Source organism: Halichoeres trimaculatus, unplaced genomic scaffold, assembly GCF_033239565.1.
Source record: "Halichoeres trimaculatus isolate MK-OKI-2021-1 unplaced genomic scaffold, fHalTri1.1 fHalTri1_scaffold_17, whole genome shotgun sequence".
NCBI classification, from domain to species: Eukaryota; Metazoa; Chordata; class Actinopteri; order Labriformes; family Labridae; genus Halichoeres; species Halichoeres trimaculatus.
In genome coordinates, this window is record NW_027437195.1 from 23693383 (window position 1) to 23714428 (window position 21046).

The 21046-nt window shown below is 40.9% G+C and overlaps 1 protein-coding gene across 1 annotated transcript; it reads right to left on the minus strand.

Moving 5' to 3' along the window:
• Window positions 1–10928: 10928 nt before the first annotated feature.
• slc2a1c (solute carrier family 2 member 1c) lies at window positions 10929–20302 on the minus strand. The gene is made up of 10 exons (XM_074692476.1): window positions 20063–20302; window positions 16160–16297; window positions 15413–15573; window positions 15092–15332; window positions 14849–15011; window positions 13228–13412; window positions 12820–12921; window positions 12586–12687; window positions 11487–11690; window positions 10929–11108 (listed from the first exon to the last, which is right to left on the minus strand). Exons 1-10 carry the CDS (start codon window positions 20300–20302, stop codon window positions 10929–10931), a joined length of 1716 nt encoding a protein of 571 aa, XP_074548577.1.
• Window positions 20303–21046: the final 744 nt, after the last annotated feature.

Genomic DNA, 21046 nt, shown 5'->3' on the forward strand with positions numbered 1-21046 from the left:
TAGATACTACTTAAATGTCTCATATTATGCAAAAATCACTTTATTAAGTCTTTTAGTGAAATTTGTGGGGCTTTGGCTTTCCTCCCAGTCCACAAAATTTGATATTTAATGACTAAACCTGTACTTAGTAGTGCGTGTGAATGTAAAATCCTGACCTTAAAGGAGCTGTTTGGATTTTTGGGATTTGCCGACGTCAGCGATTCCCTTTCTTGACCAATCAGGAACAAGTCTGACCTGATTGGTCCACCGGGGCAGATACTCCTGAACCCCTCCCCGCCCACTCCCCTGCTCCAGCAGCCATCACTGCCATCACTGCTTTTTTTTTGGGCTGTAAACAGCCTCATAGTTCCATGCACAAGCTTCCCATCTCGGAAGAAGACAAGTCTAAGTGGCTAGAGTTCATTTATCAAGGAAATGTTCCAGCTACATTCAGTAAAACTGTGCATGTGTGTGCTAGTCACTTCACAGCTGAATGCTTTTCCAACTTTGTACAGTACAACAAAGGGCTAGCAAATAGACTGGTCCCAAGCAGCAACCTCCGGTCTGAGAATATGAGACAATGCGGAAGTGCTAAAATCTGCTGTTTCTCGAGTGTTCGCTTAAGGCTGGCTCCGGAAGTAGCGGAAGTCACATACACACAAAGCCAGAAAAAGCTGCTTTCAAAGCAGAAATTAACCTATTTACAGCCTGGTTCAAAAAACGTCTCCTGTCTGAATCACTGATTTTACTACCGGCACCCACTGTGCGGGGGTGAATTTCTTTCTAACGCGACTGTTCAGATGCTATTAAGATCGCGAGCTCCCCCAATAAGAGGCACAGCTGAGGGTCACCTGACAGCCGGGGCCCTATGGCTGTAGGCGAAGCTCTTGCCACTACCAATATGGCCGCTATAGCCAATGTGCTTCATTTTCCGTTTCAGAAACAGATAGGTGACGGCAGCGAGACTACGTCCATGTTTTATACAGTCTATGACTGGTCCTGAATCCAGGCGCATTACCAACCATCCACCAACAAACCTGGGACCCTGGAAATGTGAGTATTTTAAATGCTGTGTGCTGTGGAGCAGATGTTAGAGCTTTTCCTCAGCGTCCCCCCCCTCTCTGTGTTAGCTTCAGGATGCTAGCTTTAGCTGTGGTTAGCCTGTTGTTTTAGCCTGTAATGTTACGGTAAACGGACTTCGCTGTTTTCTAAACATTGTGCACTTGTAGCTCGTGGCCCCGCTCTCAGTGGCGTGGAAGAGCAGGGCGGCATCAGTGGTGGCTCATTTACATATGAAGGTCACGCCCACTAAATCAGAGCGTTCTGAACAGAGGGGCTATGAGAGCCTGGAAACAATCCTGCTGTGCTTGATTTATTGGCTTTTTGGACCAAAACATGTTCCTACCATTTCATGAAGACATCAGTGATCCATATTAAACTGCAGAAAAGGAGCAGAATATGGCACCTTTACATCGCAGACACCCAGAATGAACTATGTAACTAAGACACAGTGACGCAAAGCATAAAAACACGGTGTTAACTGACTGAATAGGGATTATTTTGAGTGCATCAATTCAGAAAAGCTCACCAAGCTTTCTTTGGTCATATGTGGCCTAAATATTATCAATATTAATCAATATTATCGTAACATTCTCTATTCCTTTGTATGAGGATGAGAAGTATGTTTTGGCAACCTTAGGTGAAAATTTCACTGTGGTGAGTCATGAAAAAGGTGGATCAGGCTGTAACTGAGTGTTTCTGTGGGACTTGAGGTCTCTGCATGATGTGGATGGCAGCCTTCCAGCAGTATTAATGACACACTCAAGAGGTTTTTGTTCAGCTCTCTCCTCTTTCTGTATCACTGTGCTCACTGACGGCACAGAAATACACGCCGTTATCTCCTGGTTTGAGATCCTTCACAGTCAGTGATCCGTTCTCAGGTTTAGGCTGCTTGGCTGGGAATTTGTCCTCGCTGAAGCCGGCTTCATATTGAGGTTTGTCGCCAGTGATAAACAATATTTGTTTCATTGTTTCCCCAGGAAGCTGTCTGTACCAGTACATCTGGAAGTAGAGAGCACCCTTTGTGTGGGTGCAGGTCAATAATGCGTCTTCACCCTCAGATTTCCAGAGTAATTCTGTCTGGTTGACATCATTTGCGTTAGTACGACCTGTGTGCAAAGCAGTTAAAGTTTAGAAAAACTTTGTTTAGAACTTATCATATAAACTTGTGTTAAATCAACGTTTCTTTGATAGTTACCTGTTGTCCACAGAGGAACGACTGAAAGAATAAAGAGCACTTTTTTCATGACAGCATCCATTTCCTTCTGAAGGACACAAACCAGCAGAGCCAGTTCATATAAAGAGCAGGTAGTCTCACTGTCAGGGTGTAGATTAAACTGGTAGTGGCTCTGTAGCTCCTCCTTTAGTACTGATTGAAGTGTATAGCAGCCAATTGGGCTGAAGAGCATCATAAACACATCTTTTTATGTTTCCTGGAAAATGGCAAACTTTAAAGCATCTTTGAGGGGACCTACTAAACTCTTTTTGTCATATTCAGATCACCAAAAAATTTTGAGTTTGTGCAGCTGTATTCAGACTTCAGATCATTCTTAGTGCTGTTTGCCTCTCTGATCTGACTCAGGTTTTAACAGGAAACAGAAGCAGAGATAAAACAGCGTCACTGGAGATAACTGAAGCAGCTGGCTGTGTGGGGCCTGATCAGTTTTCAGAACATGAGAGGGGAGCTGTTGTCAGTGTGCATAGCTGTCCTCAGGTCGTCCAAAGAGAGCTGGAGGAGTCTGTGTGACTTTAACACCATAACAAACACCTAGAAAGACAAAAGAGTGAATCACTTGTTGAGGAACTAAAGAGTAATATGTGAGTCCTGGATGCTGAAAGTGGTTACCAAAGAGCCAAGATAGAAAGAATAACGCTGGCATGTTGTCTGTTTGAGCTGTGAGTCTGAAAGCTTGTATTCTGGGGACACCCCTCCCCTTTAATACAGCTCCATCACTGTGATAGTGGCACATGTATCTCTGCTGCTGTAGCTCCACCTACTGGAAAGATTCAACACAATTAAACATCTCATCAAACAAACTTTCAAACAGTTTTTGTTCAGCTGCTCACGTTGATCTGATCACTGTGCGCTGACAGCACAAAAATACACCCCGCTGTCGTCAGGCTGCAGGTTTTTCACCGTCAGGGCCCCAAACTCGCTCTTCTCTTTGACAGCTGAATATTTGTCTTCAGCTCCTCCATAATCTGGCTTTACACCAACAGCTGTGTAGACGATTTGGCTCATGGTCTCCCCTGGACGCTGTCTGTACCAGTACATCTGACTATAACCACCACCTTTGGTGTGGCTGCAGTTCATCTCAGCTGATGTAGAAACATAACTCCAGGTGATCTCAGGGCGTTGGGTAACATCCTGACTGTGAGCTGTACAGAGGGAATACAACACTTAAAATCATCAGGTATTCTACTCCAGCTACTGATGATGAATACATGCTAAAACCAACTCGTCTATGAATTGGTTGAACTCTTGTACCTTGAATCCAAAAAGATGAGACAACAAACGTGATGAGGAGATGTTTCATTGTGACGCTCTCAGAGTGACTGCAGACTGAATGCCTTTTATAGGCGGAGGTGGGATGTTAAAGTCATCACTCCTCAAAGAGGATTACAGACTGACAGATTTGTGACTGAAACTCAGTCAGATTCAGTTTCAATGTTTGTATTTCTTAGATTATAGAAGTTAACACTTATTCAGTGAATTCAAGGCTTGGAATGAAGACAGGTTCTACTTTACACATATTTGACATCATACTTGCAGTGGCTTTTATCATTCCAGCAGGAAACTTAAACAGCTGAATTTTTTTTTTTCGTAACTCTCAACCTCAAGGACTTAAATCAAAACTAATAAGCAGGGGGAAATGTAATGTAAACCCCTTTTTTTTAGAGTGTTTTTACCTGTTTTGTCTTATACCTAGTTATTTTTAAACAAGTTACGTCACAAACCCTTGTGATTTAGGATATCTAAAGAACTAGTTCTTAAAGTAAACAGTCTACACTGTTTTTTCTGCCAACCTCTTAAAATTGAAAGCTATGAAAACTTTTTTTTCGCCGTTAGTACAGACGGTCCGTTTTGCCCACTAATGGCTTGTCATTCATACGGGCCCTGGACTATTAGTTGGGATAACAGACCATTTGTACTAATGGTGAGTAAAAAAAAATTGATTAGAGCTTTGCATGTGCCAGGTTAAAGGCCCAAACGACAAAGCGATACCCCACCATTATGGGCGCTACAGGCAGGATTACAGTGCCTGTTAGGCTATTTGAAGGCAGACATCGCACAGAACATTACAGTTTGACACAAAATATACAAAGACAGTGGACAATCCTTTGGAAAGGTAGTGATGTGTAGCCAAACAGCAACTTTAAATTTAAGAAACGCATCCTTTCAGCGAACAGATGAGATAAGTGAGACAAACTGACAAGGCTCTCTGCCATCAGTTTTTTTTTCAAGTTTGATTTGCTTTTTGATTTAAGGCATCCGGTTCCTTCTAAGATATGTGTGGGGAAATGTTGGAGTTCATAAACTGCTTTAAAAGTTATTAGTCTAGGTGCTTACTTTGCAAAACAGCTTTCATATCACTGATTTTATTATTGAGGTTTGCTACTGTGCGCTCAGAAACAACACACACATTTACTCTGTTCAAGATCGTCAAACTTTCTCTTTCTCTTTATTTAAATGATTGACTTTTGGATAGCAGCTGTTTGTGTATTCTTGTAAAAAATGTCAATTTATCCGGCAAAAAAATGTTTTCCTTGATCTTTTCACAGTCACTCTGCTTGCCAGGTTTATTGCTGGTTATGGGTGGTAGACATGCCCAGTTTGAGTTTGTTTGATGGGGTTTTCCAGGAGGTTCCCTTTAATTATGATGTAATCTGCACCTGCGTCTCTTTCATGGTGTAACTAGTTAACTGGATGATTATTTGCAGTAATGCATGTGGCTAATGCTGCGGCCAAACGGGCCTCTTTACAGCATTAAAAAAAAGAAAAACTACGGCGTGGTTCAAAAAACGGCTTGGCTCTGAATAGGTCATTACTGTATCAGCACACACTGTACTTGTGGCTGAATGTTTGTCTAACTGAGAAGTTTAGAAGATATTAAGATTACGAGTTTGTCCAATCAGAAGTGCAGCTCATGTGACAGACAGGTCTGTGTCAGCAATTCCAATATGGCTGCCGCCAACGAAAGGCTTCATTATTCCATATTAAAAACAGATGAGTGATGTCATGGAAACTACAACCATGTATTTTACCAAGTGTTTTTGAATTTTTGTAAAGCCACATTTCACTCTTAACACTTCCACTTATGTTGTAAATAACCTTAAACAACTAACCTTAGATAGTTAACACTACACTCTCTTGCAAAGCTGCTTTGTGTGTTACATACAATTATGTTTCATCTGACATCAGTATAATTGTAATAGTCTCTGTTCCCTGATAATATAAGAATAAGAATGAAAATTGTGTTTTGGTAACTTCAGGTGATAATTACACTGTGGTGAATCCTTGAAAAGGTGGATCAGACTGTCTCTGAATGTTTCTGTGAGACTTGAGGTCTCTGCATGATGTGGATGGCAGCCTTCCAGCAGTATTAACGACACACTCAGAGGTTTTTGTTCAGCTCTCTCCTCTTTCTATATCACTGTGCTCACTGACGGCACAGAAATACACGCCGTTATCTCCTGGTTTGAGATCCTTCACAGTCAGTGATCCGTTCTCAGGTTTAGGCTGCTTGGCTGGGAATTTGTCCTCGCTGAAGCCTGCTTCATATTGAGGTTTGTCGCCAGTGATAAACAATATTTGTTTCATTGTTTCCCCAGGTAGCTGTCTGTACCAGTACATCTGGTAGTAGGTAGCACCCTTTTTGTGGGTGCAGGTCAGTAATGCCTCTTCACCTTCAGATTTCCAGAGTAATTCTGTCTGGTTGACATCGTTTGCGTTTGTAAGACCTGTGTGTTAAAAAGTAAAAGTTTAGACAAAGTTAGTTCAGAAAAAAGCCTATCATATAAATAAAACAGTTTCTTTGATAGTTACCTGTTGACCACAGAATGAAGACCGACAGAATAAAGAGCGCTTTTGTCATGACAGTATCCATGTCCTTCTGAATGACAGAATTCAGTTTACATAAAGAGCAGGTAGTCTCACTGTCATGGTGTAGATTTAACTGGTAGTGGCTCTGTAGCTCCTCCTACAGTTCAACACCGTCATTTGTGATACTACATTGTTGGCTAACAAAGTCATCCTAACCTTTATTGATTCCAAAATTGCATTTATTTGACAAAATGTCTAAAATAAAACTCTTAAGAGTAGTTTTTTTTTGTAACAAAACAGCTTGAAATTGTTTCTGTTGACCAACCAGATTAAACCAAAGTAGGATTCATTTACAGAATACACTACTTTAAACGTGTCAGAGCAGAGAGATTTATTACAACATCTTTATTCATATTCATACAGAGCGACAGTAAGCTCAGTGTCAGCTGAGGTCAAACAGTTAAACAGCTGATAAAATCTTTGCAGGCTGCAGGTGTTCATGAGCCACAGAGGAGAGTTTTTGTACCGACTCCGAGGAGATCTACAGCACTGTGCCACCTGGCAGCACAAAAATACACACCACTGTCGTTTAGTGAAAGATTAGAAATATTGAGGCTGGAATGAGAACGTCCATTTCCATCAAAGCTGATTTTTCCTTCTACGTCCTTCTCCAGCGAAGGTATGTGGGTATTCAGATACCCAAGAAGCACAAGAGCACCATGCTCGTCTTGCTTGTACCAAAGTATTACATCGTGGTATGTGATGTTGTGTGTACATTCGATCTCCCTGCTGACAGATTCACCAATCCTCTTTAAGATGGATATTGGTTTTTGGTTTACAATCTTTGGTTCAGAGTCACCTGTGAACGAGAAGAACTGGAGTTAATAACAGAAATCAGCAATTATGTGTTTGTAAATGTGTTTGTGTCTCTTACCTCTGTTTCCTGGCAGATGAAGAAAACAGAAAATGAAGATGTAGATCATGTTTTCAGATTTCAGCTCTTATTTCAGTGCTGTGTGCTCAGTGCTGTATGTTGTGTGCAGTTTGACAGTGAAAGAGTCACAGCTTTAACTTTAAGGGGAGGAGAGTCATCTTTGTGTTCTGCTGGGGTTTGCCTCCCCCTGCTGGTTGGAAAAAAGAACAGCAGTTTTCTGACCTTTGACCCAAAGATGTGCTTTTTCTTTTCTCAGACTGTAGATTGAATTTCAGTGTCCATTCTGGGCCTTAAACCTTGACAGACTTAATTGACGTCACATGGAAAGTGTTGGAGTGTTTGTGTCTAAGGCCATGTCCACATGTCCAGGTATCTGGAAAACTGCACATTCTTATACGTTTAGGCCTTTCACCCACAAGAAACCACAGTTCAACGACACTAAAAACAATGTTTTCTGAAAACTTTGGCCCAAGTGAAAATTTCGGGAAACTCTGGTTTCATGTGGACACTGGGAAACAAAGTTTTTGGTTCTCAAACGTCACAACTAAATAAAGAGGTTTCATTGTGATTGGCTGTCAGGGGTTTTACATCTTAAAACACGGGCAAATGTAGGTTTAGCCTTTACTTATCAGCAAATTTTCCCAGCATGTGTGGATGGAAGTATTACCCTTCTACTTTTGTCCAAAGCCTTAAAATGATAAAACTGGAAATGGGATGACACCTTTCCACTGCTCCTATAACCTGCGTGTCATCATGTAGCTCATCTGAGCAGCACACAGAATTCTTACTGAACAATTTTTAGTTTAGAATTGATTGAACTTGACCCAAACACTCCTATTAGTAAAAACAGATCCACCACAAAGACGAAAGAAATAAGTTTTATCCATGTGAAAAATTCTTAATATGTCAAACTGCACATACACCTACATGTAAAGATATATATAGTGTAAAGTTTAGGGCTGATTAAGGCTGTTTTATACATTTATTCGTAAAGGAAGCGACTTCTATTTCGTGGAATTTAGTGGAATTCACATTACGCGTTCGTTTACCCTGCTGTGTTTGCAGGCTTCTGCTGGGAACCCCATGTTTCATGCCACATTGCTATGAACTGTGGGTAATTCCCTCTCACTAAGTCTGCAAATATCCCAACGTACATAAACATTGACAAGAATGGCTTCTGCCTACCTGGGGTCCCTCATCCAGGTCTACACTTCTTCTTGCCCACTACGCTCTGCAGGTCACCCTGCAGCACATGAGTTGATACTTGATGTGTTCAGAGAGGTTTTTGTTCAGCTCCCTTGTGTCTCTGTATCACTGTGTGTGACACCCACAGCACAGAAATACAAGCCAGCATCTCCTGGCTCCAGATTCTTCACAGTGAAGGTCCCGTTCTCATAGTCGGGCTTTGTGACTGAGAATTTCTCCTCGTTGAAATTTCCAAAATCAGGTTTGCTGATATGTGATGTTGATGCGATAAGTTGCAGTTCTTGTCCAGGTTGCTGTCTGAACCAGTACATCATGATAAACTGTGCACCTTTTGTGTGTTTGCAGCTTATTTTTGCTTCATCACCCTGAGCTTTCATTAGTGAGTCCGCCTGGATGACTTCAGATGTGTCAACTGGTGCTGTTTAAAGAAAAAGGCACACAATTAGATATTTGTTACAGAAATTATTCACATTAAGCTTGATTTGTAAATCACCTGAATTCCAAATCACAAAGACTGACACAACAAGGAGGCCTTGTTTTAAGATGAGGATGATATCCATGTTCTGTTAGAGTCTCTTCTTTTAGTACACGGACAAAAGCTAAAGCAAAGAGATGCACAGTGTTGTTTGAAAGGATCAATTTAGCTTCACGGCTTTAAAGCAAAGCAAAGTTGGACTTGGGCTCCCCCTGCAGGCAACTCACACACCCAACTCTGCAGCCACCCCTGGTGGTTATACTTCTGGTTTTCTGCTCCTCAACAGGATGCTAGATTATCACAAGGTTATTTTATCCATTTTTCTCTCCTTCAAAATAAATCTAGAAAATAGGGAAGTTTTCACCATATGTGTATATAACTTCAGGATAAATGGTTGGATTGCTTTGCAAAACAATACAAGACAAGATCACCATAATTTCTGATGGATGTAAAAGTACGATCCAGATCCTGGCAATATTCTGGATACTAAGATCCAGAATATTAAATATGTACTGAGTCATCAAAATTCCAACACTGTCAGGTAACATATTATCGTAAAAACCTGCAACTAACACCAATTTGTCAATTATTGGTCTGTGTTCAGTGACTTTCTACACACCACCACTGTGTGGACATCAAACATAACAAAAATAAACCATTTTGGGTGCTGTAGTTATGAAACAGGAATCAACATAGTTTGATTTTTACTTGATGCGTGCAAAGATAAAAACTCTTGTATCATGGCAACTCCTGGTTGTTTTAAGCTATTGCTCGTTGTGAACCAGTGCTTTGGTTGAACATCCTCTCTTCTGTGGTTTGGTCCAGTAGATGGCACTGTTTTCATACTCTTGAAATCAGTTGTTCTAGTTCCCAGTCTGCTTGAATGTTGGTATCATCTTCCACTTTTCTTTTTTCTTCACTTTACAAACGGTGAACTAGTTATTTTCTCTCCTCTGTGGGCACTGATAGCAAGGTGTTGTGAAATGCATTCCAAAATAAAATAAGGGTTACAATTACAGTTAATTACATCCATTATTGTAGAAAACATAAACTCAAATAAGGTTTAAGGGTCATTTAAAGCATTTGTGTTTGATCTGATTTCTACATTTTTTCTGTTGAAGATCTCTGAGGTGTTTACACCAGGATAACAACACTATCAGTGGATGTGCACGTAGGTAAACCAGTTTTCTACCGATTAGATAAATTCAGTATCAAAACTCTTGTTTGTCTGTTTATGATTTGGCCTAACCAACTTGCAGTGGTATTCCCACGGCAGAGGGGCGCCAGTCTCCAGCACGGCTTTTTTATGGGATGAAAACATTGGGAAACCCTGCTATAGATCATGTTTTGCAAATGTTTTTTACACTGCTGCGGCTGGTTTTCACAGTTTTTTTTTAAACAAGAGTTCAGAGAGAGGATTTTAAGGAATTGGATGCTTGCTTATTTTGAGCAGAACAGACAAAAAATTATGGGGACAGATATATCTAACACAACTGGACTTAACAAAATGAAACAAAGTCGAGTATCGTTCACAGATCGTCACATAAATTCTCTTGACATCCGCAGCCCTGAAAGTGCCTCATGTGAAGAGTTCAGGAGTCAGAGTTTTACCTCCTTTTGTAGCAAACTCTTATCTTTTTTTCTGTGCTTTCACCTTCTCTTCACTTCGTCTCTTTTTAATATTATAAAACCAGAAGTGCAAAATGCCTCAAAACATGCAGTATAGAAAAAAATCCCTCAGCTAAAATGCTTTGAATCAGACTCAATAAAGAAGAACCAAAATACAAGTTATTCCACAAAAGTTTCAAGTTTGAATAAAACAAAATAAAAGGTGTTTTTAAAAATTCTTTTGAACAAAAAGGATTGATATCATGGCTCATTCGAGGAAAAAAGGAAGCCTGTTTTAGCATGTGAGAATAACAAAACAACAGCTAACATTTTGAAATAATAACACCGTCCACCCTTGGCTTATAAGACAACAAAATGGAGAAGTGTAGTACATATATTCATTGTGTTCTTCACTCATGATGAAACACTGAAAAAAAAACAATCAAGGTATCAATTAAAAACACAGATTTATAGTAAAAATGAAGGAAAAGGAACATCTGTGATAGTTTTTGAAATGACTTTAATCTTATGAACTAAGCTCTATTTTGGCTACATGTAAATTGGGTGAACTAACCCTTTAACAGTTTGTCAGTCACCACATGCTGTACACATAGAGAGGTTGGTCAGGGGAAAGTGTTGAATCCAGTCTTATTGTTTAAAGGGATTCCCTCTGCTCCTCTGAACTCCTCGGCGATGTCATCAAACGTGCGGCCTTTTGTTTCCGGGAGGCGAATCCAGGTGAAGGTGAAGGCGAGCAGAGCCACGGTCATGAAGATGAGGTAGACATATGCACCGCAGATTTTCTGTGTGAAAGGAACAGAGGAAGGGTTTAGTTTCATGTATTTACCTTATATCGATCAAATGAGAAAAGTCTGAAGATGTGATTTGGTTTGGTTCCTTGTTGTAGTTTCAGGTTCACTTCCAGCTCTGCAGCCCGACATTTACCTGATGTTTCCCTGGTTAGCTGTTAAATTAATATCTGTTATTTCAACCATATTTTAAAGCATTCAGCTTAATATTTACACCTATTTAACATTAACAAGATTTATCACAGTTTTACAGTGCACTTTTGCGTATCAGAACAGATTTACAGCCTGGGTTTAACAGCTTCGTCTCAAAGGTGCCAGAGAACCTGCAAAAGCAAACAAAGTTCCCCTCGCTCACGCAGTATTTAAACGCACCAGTAAGGGAGGGAAGACCAGTGCCAGGACAAACTTCCCTCCCCAGTTGAGCATGCTGGTGAAGGCCATAGCGATGGGTCTGCCAGGCTGGTCGAACAGCTCGGCTGCGATGAACCAAGAGATGGGGCCAGGACCCAGCTCATAGGCGGAAATCAGGCAGAAAACCAGGAGCACCTGAAGGCTCCGCAGCTCTGGGACCAGGTGCTGCACAGGAAGAGAGACTTTGTAGATTAATCAGTACTCATTACTTTCTAGCTCATAACTGAGCCCATAACTGAGCCAGAAAGTCCTTAAAAAAAGTTATCCATTATTTCATTACATCTTGTTTGGATTATTGTAACTCTCTGTATGTCGGCATTGACCAGTTAGAGTTCAGCTGCCTGCAGCTCGTCTCCTAGCTTGGACAAAGTTATGGAAGCACATAACTCTGCTACTTTCTTCACCTCACTGACTCCCTGTTGAGTACAGGAATGGTTTTAAATTCTTCTATTTGTTTATAAGTTTCTGGATGGGCCCCGCAATACCTGTCTGACTTTTTTAAGTTAAATCAGCCCTCCAGAGTCCTAAGGTCAGATGGTCTTAGACATGCCTCGGTCCTTTCCGCTCTGTGGAACAGGTTACCATTTGCCTCTTCACTTTTAAAACACTTATTAGTGGGGTACACTGTGTCGCGCTGCTACGGCGTCACACACTATTATTTGATAGCTGCGGCTTTCGGCATCTGACTTACATGCCGCCTACCACGAGAGCGCACGGTTTGCTGTACCAAACCGTGCCAAACCATCCTGAACCGAACACGGCTAAAGTCTAGCAGAGAGAATTAAGTTGACCAAGTGAGAAGAGAGATCTGAACTAAGGTACAAACTATGTTTAGAAAGTTTGCGTCTTTTCTTGATCAAAGTACAGGAGTATTTAAAAGGAGATCTGCTCTCATTTGCTTCCAAAACAAATGCATGCCTTGGCAGGAGGCAAATCATTTACACACTTAGTGATGAAGTCTTTATTCCTTTACCAATTCAGGCCTAAGGTGCCACTTTAATCAACGTAAAAGAGTAGCCCTACAGCTTCTTTAAATCAGATTCTCTTGAGGTGGTCTTACCAGGACAGAGTCGACAATGGTCATGAGTAAGGTACACACTGCTATGGAAATGAAACCAGTCAGGAGCAGTCTCCTTCGTCCTGCCCGCTCCATCAGGAAGAACTAAAAAAAAACAACGGGTGTCTCTGTAAACACGTGGATATGAAATCATCACAGAAATGTTGCCCCTCTTTGTTAAAAACCACATGATCGAATAGCTAGTAGGTAAATATTTCCACTTGATTGTGTACTCACTGCCACCAGAGTGAAGGCCACATTGACAGCGCCCACGCCTAGAGTCAGGTATTTGGCCTCATCAAACTTAGCCTGGAACATTCTGGTGGAATAATTAATAATCTGGAAGAGAGGAGCAGAGGTTTCTTTAGCTAAGCAGGTTACTGGAACAGCTGTCTGTGGTTTTGGAGCTGGGCTCTGACACACTGCCCCAGAATCTGAGCAGACACCAGAGAGTACGGCTGCGCCTGAATAATTTACTGGATAAATACCAGAGAGCATAAAGTGAAATATTCATCAGAGAGAAGGCCAGACACACTTTAAATTTGTCTTTGTTTCAGTGTAATCAGTCATGCAATGTGGAGTTATCACCAGGAGGATCTTTGCCTCACGACGCACATTTTCTCTGTGAAAACTCATAAAACTGACCGCATTGAATCCAGAGAGCTGGCTGCCCAAGTTGATGATGAGGACGATGATGATGGGCTGCTTGTATCTGTGCTTCTGGAAGAATTCCTGGATGCTGACACCGCTCTGCGTGTGGGCAGCCTCCTCCTTCATCTCCTCCAGCTCAGTGAACACCTTGTCTGCGTGGCCTCGAAGCCTCTGCAGAGCTGCAAGAATTGAAGAGTGTCAAGATGATTGAATAGATTTTTCATGTTCTGATTCTTGGGCGTACAGAGCATTTTCTCCAATTCATCTGAGCAGGAAGTAGAGACGCCTCTCGTCCCTTCACTGATCCCTTGGGGCCAGTTGTTCAAAGAATTTTATCTGGATCAGAATTATCCAGATTAGGAAATCCCATTTCTTGCTTTCCAGGATCAGGTAATCCATCTCAGTTTTATGCCAGTTTTTCAAAGCAGCATTGGATTGGATCACCCTGATCCGGATACACAGTTTTCAAGATCACCAAATCTGGATTATCAGTGCTGTAAATGGGACAACATATCTTGTTGTGGGCTACCAGCTCTGTAAAGAACAACAGGTGGAGGAGCCAACAGGGGTCATTGTAGGTGTTTTTCTTTTGAGAAAACAACAAAATAACAAAAAAATCTACTTCTGTTTTAAAATTATTTTATGACCCCTTATCTGAGCCACAACAAATGAATAACAAATATACATAAAAGATACAAAGTGGATTAAAAAAATATGTGAAATTAAAAGAGAATGATGCTAAATTTCCAATAGTTTTCTAGTGGTTTTAGTTTTTCTCTGGTTTGCTGCAGTTTGGTCAGCTTGATTTGTTCCTCTGCCAGGAGTATCTGTGCTTCTGCTCTTTCAGTTTCTCTTTGTTTTTACTTTACTGTGCTGAAAGGCTTCATTGGTATCCTAAATTAACTTTATCTACTTTATCACTGTAATGGTTTAACATGTCAAGTGCAAAATACAAATAAAAGTGCTGACACCATAGTCTGTACACGAGAACGGCAGCGGTCAATCATCGTTAAATGTGACGTAAAGCTATGTTTTTAACCTTGTATAACTAATGAAAACAAAACTTTTTCAGAAGAAAGAGGACTTGAATACAAGGCAGCCAAATAATATCTTTAAGTCACCACAACAATCGAACATGAGAAACATTTCTATGAGGCATATTAACTTTTTTAAGTTTGACCACAGCCCATCTGGAATGACTGGAGAGCCGGATTTTTTGACCTATACTGCAGCCAGCCACCAGGGGGAGCAGTTTTTGTGGTGACCTCACTTCCAGCCGAGCAAGATGACGTCCATTTTTTTATAGTCTATGGCTGACACTAAATCTTTAAAATGTTGTATTGTTTGACCAAGTTTGAAGTTTTACTACATTTTCTTCCTGAAATCCACCTTGAAATCCTGACCCCTGTTGGGCTCAGGATAATCCTGGTGTTTGGATCATATTTATCCAAATTGTACTGAAAAGTTCTGAACAACACAAACTGACGGTTTCCCTTTTGAACGACCCATTTTCAGAATTTAATCCAATCCAATAACCCAAATCTGATCAGATTACCTTTGAACAACTGGCCCCTGATTGTAACATCAGATTAAATGCTTCAATTACTCGACCTACCAGCCTCTGCTTTGCTCTCTTCTCCCCGGTTGATGAGCAGGTAGCGTGGACTCTCAGGACAGAAAGGCAGGACCAGGTACTGAGCAAAGGCCGGGATAAGAGACAGAGACAGCATCATGGCCCAGTTATGCTCTGTGCCCAACACTGTCTCCAGACCGGCCACCTGCAGCAGACGAGCACAGAAACTGTGTCAGCCATCCAGACTGTGGAAGGTACAGAATCATCAACGTCTCTATCCCTCACCATTCCCAGCAGGATGCCTGTGGCGAACGACACCTGGTTGAGTGTGGCGAAAGCCCCTCTCAGGTTTGTAGGAGACACCTCCTGGATGTAAAGTGGATTAAGACTCATCACCAGGCCGCAGAAGAGACCAAACACCAAGCGTCCCAGAATGAGGACCTCAAAGGACTTGCTGACTTTGGAGGCAGCCATGAGACTGGCTCCCAGCACGGAGAGACAGTTCACTATGAGGATGGAGTTACGCCTGGAGGGGGAGAGATGAGGAGTCAAGGGAGGAAATCAAAATCATGATACGTAATAAAGAAAGAGTCACTTTTGTTTCACCTTCCATGAGAGTCTGCCAGATATTTGACTCCCAGCGATCCCAGCAAGGCCCCGAAGTCTTTAATGCTGACGGAGAGAGACCACAGCAGAGTCAGGCTGTGATCTGGCATCGACTCGTTGTGCCTGGCTCTCCAGGTGTGATTGAAGAATTCTTCAATGATCTAAATAATTCCAAAAAAAGAGAAACTGCCATCAGAAAACACAGTTCACTGATTAATCAAAGATGTATCGGGCGTTGCATTCAACACCAAACTTATTTCTAACAAAGCAGCTGTGAGTAAAAAAACTCTCTGACAGCAGATTCTCTCAACAGATCTGTATAAAACATTTCGCAGGCCAAGAAAAGTCAAGAACATGAACATAGATGTCTTATAGTCTGGATATAGACGATGTGTCTCACTTGTACCTGTGAAAAATCCAAACCCTGCCAGGCCTGGAGCCGAGCCTGAGACTTTCAGGAGATTGCAAAGTTTATTCACTGTTTCATCGAGAGTGTGAGATATTTGACGATTCGAGGGGTTCAAAATCCCCTGTCTGTATGATGTTTCTGGTTGATATTGGCCTTTTTATTGACTCTCATGTAAAATCCCCCCATTATTTTTTCTGGATACAAATAGTTTGTGAATTTTATGTTGATGTGCCGTGATAAGAGCTGTCAAAAAGAGCGTTTTTGACACTGATACTGACTGTACACCAGTTTGACATGACACACTTTTCTCCCTCAGCCCCTCATTCGACCTGGCTCACCTTGGCTGGAGCGTTGACGTTTCCAGTGTGGTATCCGATCTGCAGGGAGCCGAGCACTGCAGCCAGGATGGAGGTCAGGAGTGTGGCTGTCAGATGGCTCTGAAACGACATCAAGGTGTGTGGCGTTTGTCTGTTTACCTTATGAATCAACTTTAAAGATTTCAATCTTGAAACCTCTCTTTCTCGACAACTTCTCCTGAGAGTATTTAACTATAGGACTTAACTATTTTCAGTGAAATTAAAATGAGATTTACTGGAGCATCTCTTCTCAGAAACTTCGCAGCAGTCAATGTGTAACCTGGGGTCATTCCCTGACCTTTGACCTCCAAACATAACAAACTGTGTGACATGTTTGTAGAAGTCAGAAATGGCCAGAGTGGCACAACCACAACACAGTGGCATGGAAGAGTTTAACTATTACCTCAAGTGAGTGTCATATGGGCTGAGGGATGTGCCACCAGAAACTGAATTTGAATTATTATAGAGGATTTCAAATGCTCAGTTTGAATAATTGCATAAAAAATACTTTAAATAGCATGGTTTGAATCTGGATTTATTATTTTGAAACTCAATTTATTTGCTTTGAAACTGTATTTTCCTGAATTTCAAATATTCCAGTTCGCATGATTTAGAGTCAGAATTTCTACTTAATTATAATTCAGCTAAACATACTTCTGTGGTATAGTCAGTTTTATCTTTTGCAAACTCTGAGAAAGATGTTTTGGAAACTTTAACATAAACAGTAACACCTTAAAAGAGTTTTCAAGGACGTGAAGAGGAGTTTTGTGAGTATAATGCAATTCTTCAAAGTGAGTATTCCAATTCAGTTTCTAGTGACACATATCTCAGTCCGTAGCGATGGTTCCTGCAGAGTCAAAGATTTCATTTTCTCAGAACAAGCTGAAACAAACAAACCTCTTTGGATGCCATTTCTTCTGGTGAATCTGTGAGTCACTCTCTTAAGATGTTGGTGCATTTATCTTCCGACTTCCTCTGCTGTAAATCCACGACAGATGTATTGTCGGTACTAACAGGGTTCCCTTCATTCACATGTGACAAAAGTCGACCTGTATTCATAAAAACACTGCTCTTTATTTTCATTTCTTTTCTGATTTTCCAAAGAGCAGCGCTTAATGTTGAATGCATGTTTCATCTTCAAAAGTGTACAATTATGGGATAGAAAAAGTAAAAAGTCTACATCTACAGATGCAAATTGAGTTTTTAGAACAATGTTTTGTTATTAAGTAAGTCATATTTTTAAAGAATACAGCTTTTATAAACTCTCATCAACATCAAACCACACTGTGGAAATCAAAACCTGCACATTTTCAATAATACAGGAATATCTTAACGTCTCGAAATGCTGAGCATCCATAGAAACAGAAACAATCACTAAAGTAATAAACGAATGACACAGATTTAAGTTCTTGTTTTGGTAAACTCACCTACACCATGTAATAAAGCAGGCTCTCTCCTCTTTTCAAAAACACAAATCCAAACAGAGAGAAAAAGAAAGAAATTAGGGGAAAACATCAAGGTACAAGAACAGCTGTACTCTAAACGTTTAGGATAAGAGATACGATAACATACTTTTTCCTTCAAGTTTGAAAAATCTTACTGAACCAACAAAGACAAATCTACCTGTACCACGATGAAGTTTACCAACTTTTAAGCCAGTAGAAAAGATTCAATGACAAAATCATCATTTAATTATATATTTAGATGGACAGAGCTCACCACTGCTCCAGATTGTTGTTGGTTGATTCGGTCTTCATTGCATCGCTGAGTTTGAGAAATGACTTTCTCTGCTGAACACACACTCTCACACACATTGGACCAGAGAGTCCGGTGATAAAGTCACACTCAGCTGGTGAATTTGGGGCAGGCCTGACAGAATGGCAGCCTCAAGCCTCCCCGTGGCTCCCAGGGACCAGCTGATCCTCACCGTGAGCCTCAGACTGACCAGAGATCAGTTTTAAAACTGCACCAAAACTTTAAACCAACTCTATTCAGAATATCGGAACTGTTTCCAGGTCAGGGCTGAAGACGGCTTGTTTCCATTTTGCAGCACTGGGTTGGCATTTTGTCATCACGTGCTACAGCGGTGTGTTGTGGGTGTCCTGTGATGATCAAGAGTGTCTGGAAACCTCTTGAAACATCTTTCTAGGAACTTAGAGAGTTTACTTCATCCAAGAAATGGTTCAGAAAACAACATCTTGTTGGTTTTCACAAGCGATGAAAAAAAAAAAAAAAAAAAAGAATTATCGTAAAATTTGGTTTCGAAGATGCCCCTTAATTCCTTTTTTCTTTAGAAGGGGGTCCTGTATGACAGTTTGACCATCATATCAGCATTAAATGCAAAGATTTTTTTATGTGATTCTATTATGGTGCTTTACCCAGAAGAGGGGGCTCAAAACAACCATACCAGTGGTTTCCATGGTGATGCTAAACTCCATTCATTTAAATGGGAGCGAAATAAAGAAATCTATTCATTTCCATTGGTCTGAAACTGCAAAAGAATCTAATAAAGCCCAAAAAATTGTGATATAGACCTGAAAAGTCAAAGCTGCATAGTCCTTTTGAATGAGAAATGGGCAATCAACAAGTGTTGTTTACATATAAACATCCACTTTATTGACTTCAGCAGTTATTTCTGTGAACTTTCAATGTACATTATTCAATTCATCATGAGCTTGGCTTCTATTTTAACCTTATAGAGACTCTGTATCAAAATGGAAAAAAATGCCCCAGAAAAGGCAAAAACTCCCCCCAAAAAGTCTAAAAAAAACACCAAAAGTGGCAGCAATCTTGAATTTGAAGATTAAAATAAGGTCAAATCAATATGTAACCCTGAAATATGTGTTTCTTAACGAAAATAAGGTTTGAAAACATGTATTGTCGATCATTGTATGTCAAGCTTTAAAAAGATCATTTCGATAACAGACATTTTGGATACTGGACTCCAAAAAATTTCCCCGCCATTTTAAAAAATACACCCTAGCTTAATTTGTTTTTTAGCCCTCCTAGATGACAAATCCATTGAGAAACGGACCTTCGCTCACCGTCACGTTTGGGCCCAAAATTACCAAACGAGCTGGGCTCATATTCCATAGTGGTAGCTAGCAGGATGGTGAAAAGAGATGGTGTTAGAAGGAGCTACACAGCTGCATAGAAACTGCACATTGCTAAAAGCAAATGAAGTCATCGCACTGGAAAACACCCAAATCCATTACGAAGCTTTGTCTTTTATTCTGGATTTTATGGTAAATAAACATTTTTAAAAACTACAGACAAACAATTCAGTTTGTTGACTTCAGCTGTTTTCTGACAGGATCTTGTCTTTTTTTAGTGTTCATGTTAGTAATTGGTAGAAACTTGCACTGAGGATAATTTTAACATTATCTGCCTGTAGAAGTTGTGCTTGTTATAATTCCTTCACAGCGGGGACATGTTTCCCACATCAGTTTTGTGCCTAAAAATAATCTGAGTCAATAAACTTTTGAGAAATATTCACACACAGACATTAATTGGCTCTGGAGGCCTGGAGGTGATGAGAAACAGATCATCTCAACACCCAAACATGGTATTACACTGAAAGAGAAATTAAAAAGGCTCCCATAAAAAACTCTGAGGGCAATGAATAATTTCTTTATGGCTAAGGAGATGAGCAATTATTTCATGAACTGAGTTGGTAAAATAGCTTCAGGCTAAGTGATCCACTGGAGCAACCTTAATAAGTCGGCTAGACCCCAAATTATGTAGTTTCTGCTTTTCCATTTTTTAACTACAGACATGATTAAATGAACTGGAAAGATTGTACACCCTTCTACACTGCTGATTTCTCTCCAGGGTCACATCTGAAAACTCTTCACAGAACCACATTAACAAAATCCTTAATCCAACCGACACATTGGTGCCAAAAAACAGGAGGAGTGTGTAGTTAGCACTGGCCGGTAAAATACGTCTTCCACCTGCAAAATCTGTTCCTGCAGCTGAGCGCTCAATAAGCGTGTGGATACGCCTGTCTGGGACGTGACCTCTGACCCCTGAGCCCTGGCCTCTTGGTAGGGACCTCTCTGACCCTGAGCTCAGGCTGCTGGGCAGGTGCTGCTGCAGGCACAAATGGTGAACAGTGTGCACCATCATCCCCCCACCATTAATGTTTAGCTCCTCCATGAGCTAATGGCCCTCTCCAATTACCTGTAATGGTGTTTCTGATGTGTTTCTAAGTGTTTCAATGCACACACAGGAGAAAAAAAATACACACAATCCTGCGTCACAAACAAAACACGTTGATTGTTTTAGTGAATGATTGACTGGATCTTCCTAAGTGAAAGAAAATGAGGCGTTAAAAAAGAAGTCATTCTGTAAGTGATGGAGCGTTTTTAGGAGGGTGTTAGAAAACAAAGGTTTTAACTTCATGCGTCACCTGTACTGCCCACACATCACTTTCGGAAACCCAAATTCCAATCCTTACCTATGAAACCCCTTTGGCAACCCGCCCACCCTCCACCCAACCTTCAACAAAGCAGAAAACACACACATATACACACACATACACACACACACACATCTCCAAGCAGCTGCGTCATTATAAAACTCTTTTGAACTTCACATTGGAAGTCAAATGCCACATGTGTCAGTACAAGACAGATGTACTGCAGCTGCCTCTTGGCTCCAGTTTCATCTGTGATACTCCCCTCTCTGCCTCCCCCATCTCCAGAGCCACACCCCCTCCACCCCCTCCATCACTGGCAACCTCACCCCTGAAGCCCTCCACCTCCCATCAGGCGCTCACAAAACATCCGCACCTTTGAAGTCTCATCAGTAAATCAACGTATCTCACACTACGCACAAATCACGAAAGCCGCGTAAAGAGCAGCTGTG

What these genes read in the sequence shown, in the direction of transcription:
- slc2a1c (XM_074692476.1), bottom strand. Translation starts at nt 20,302, where the DNA reads ATGGTGCACACTGTTCACCATTTGTGCCTGCAGCAGCACCTGCCCAGC. An exon ending in AGAGAGCAAAGCAGAGGCTG is followed by an intron (nt 13,413 to 14,848) that starts GTAGGTCGAGTA and finishes CAATTCTTGCAG; the next exon opens with CTCTGCAGAGGCTTCGAGGC. An exon ending in AGCTCTCTGGATTCAATGCG is followed by an intron (nt 12,922 to 13,227) that starts GTCAGTTTTATG and finishes CCTCTCTTCCAG; the next exon opens with ATTATTAATTATTCCACCAG.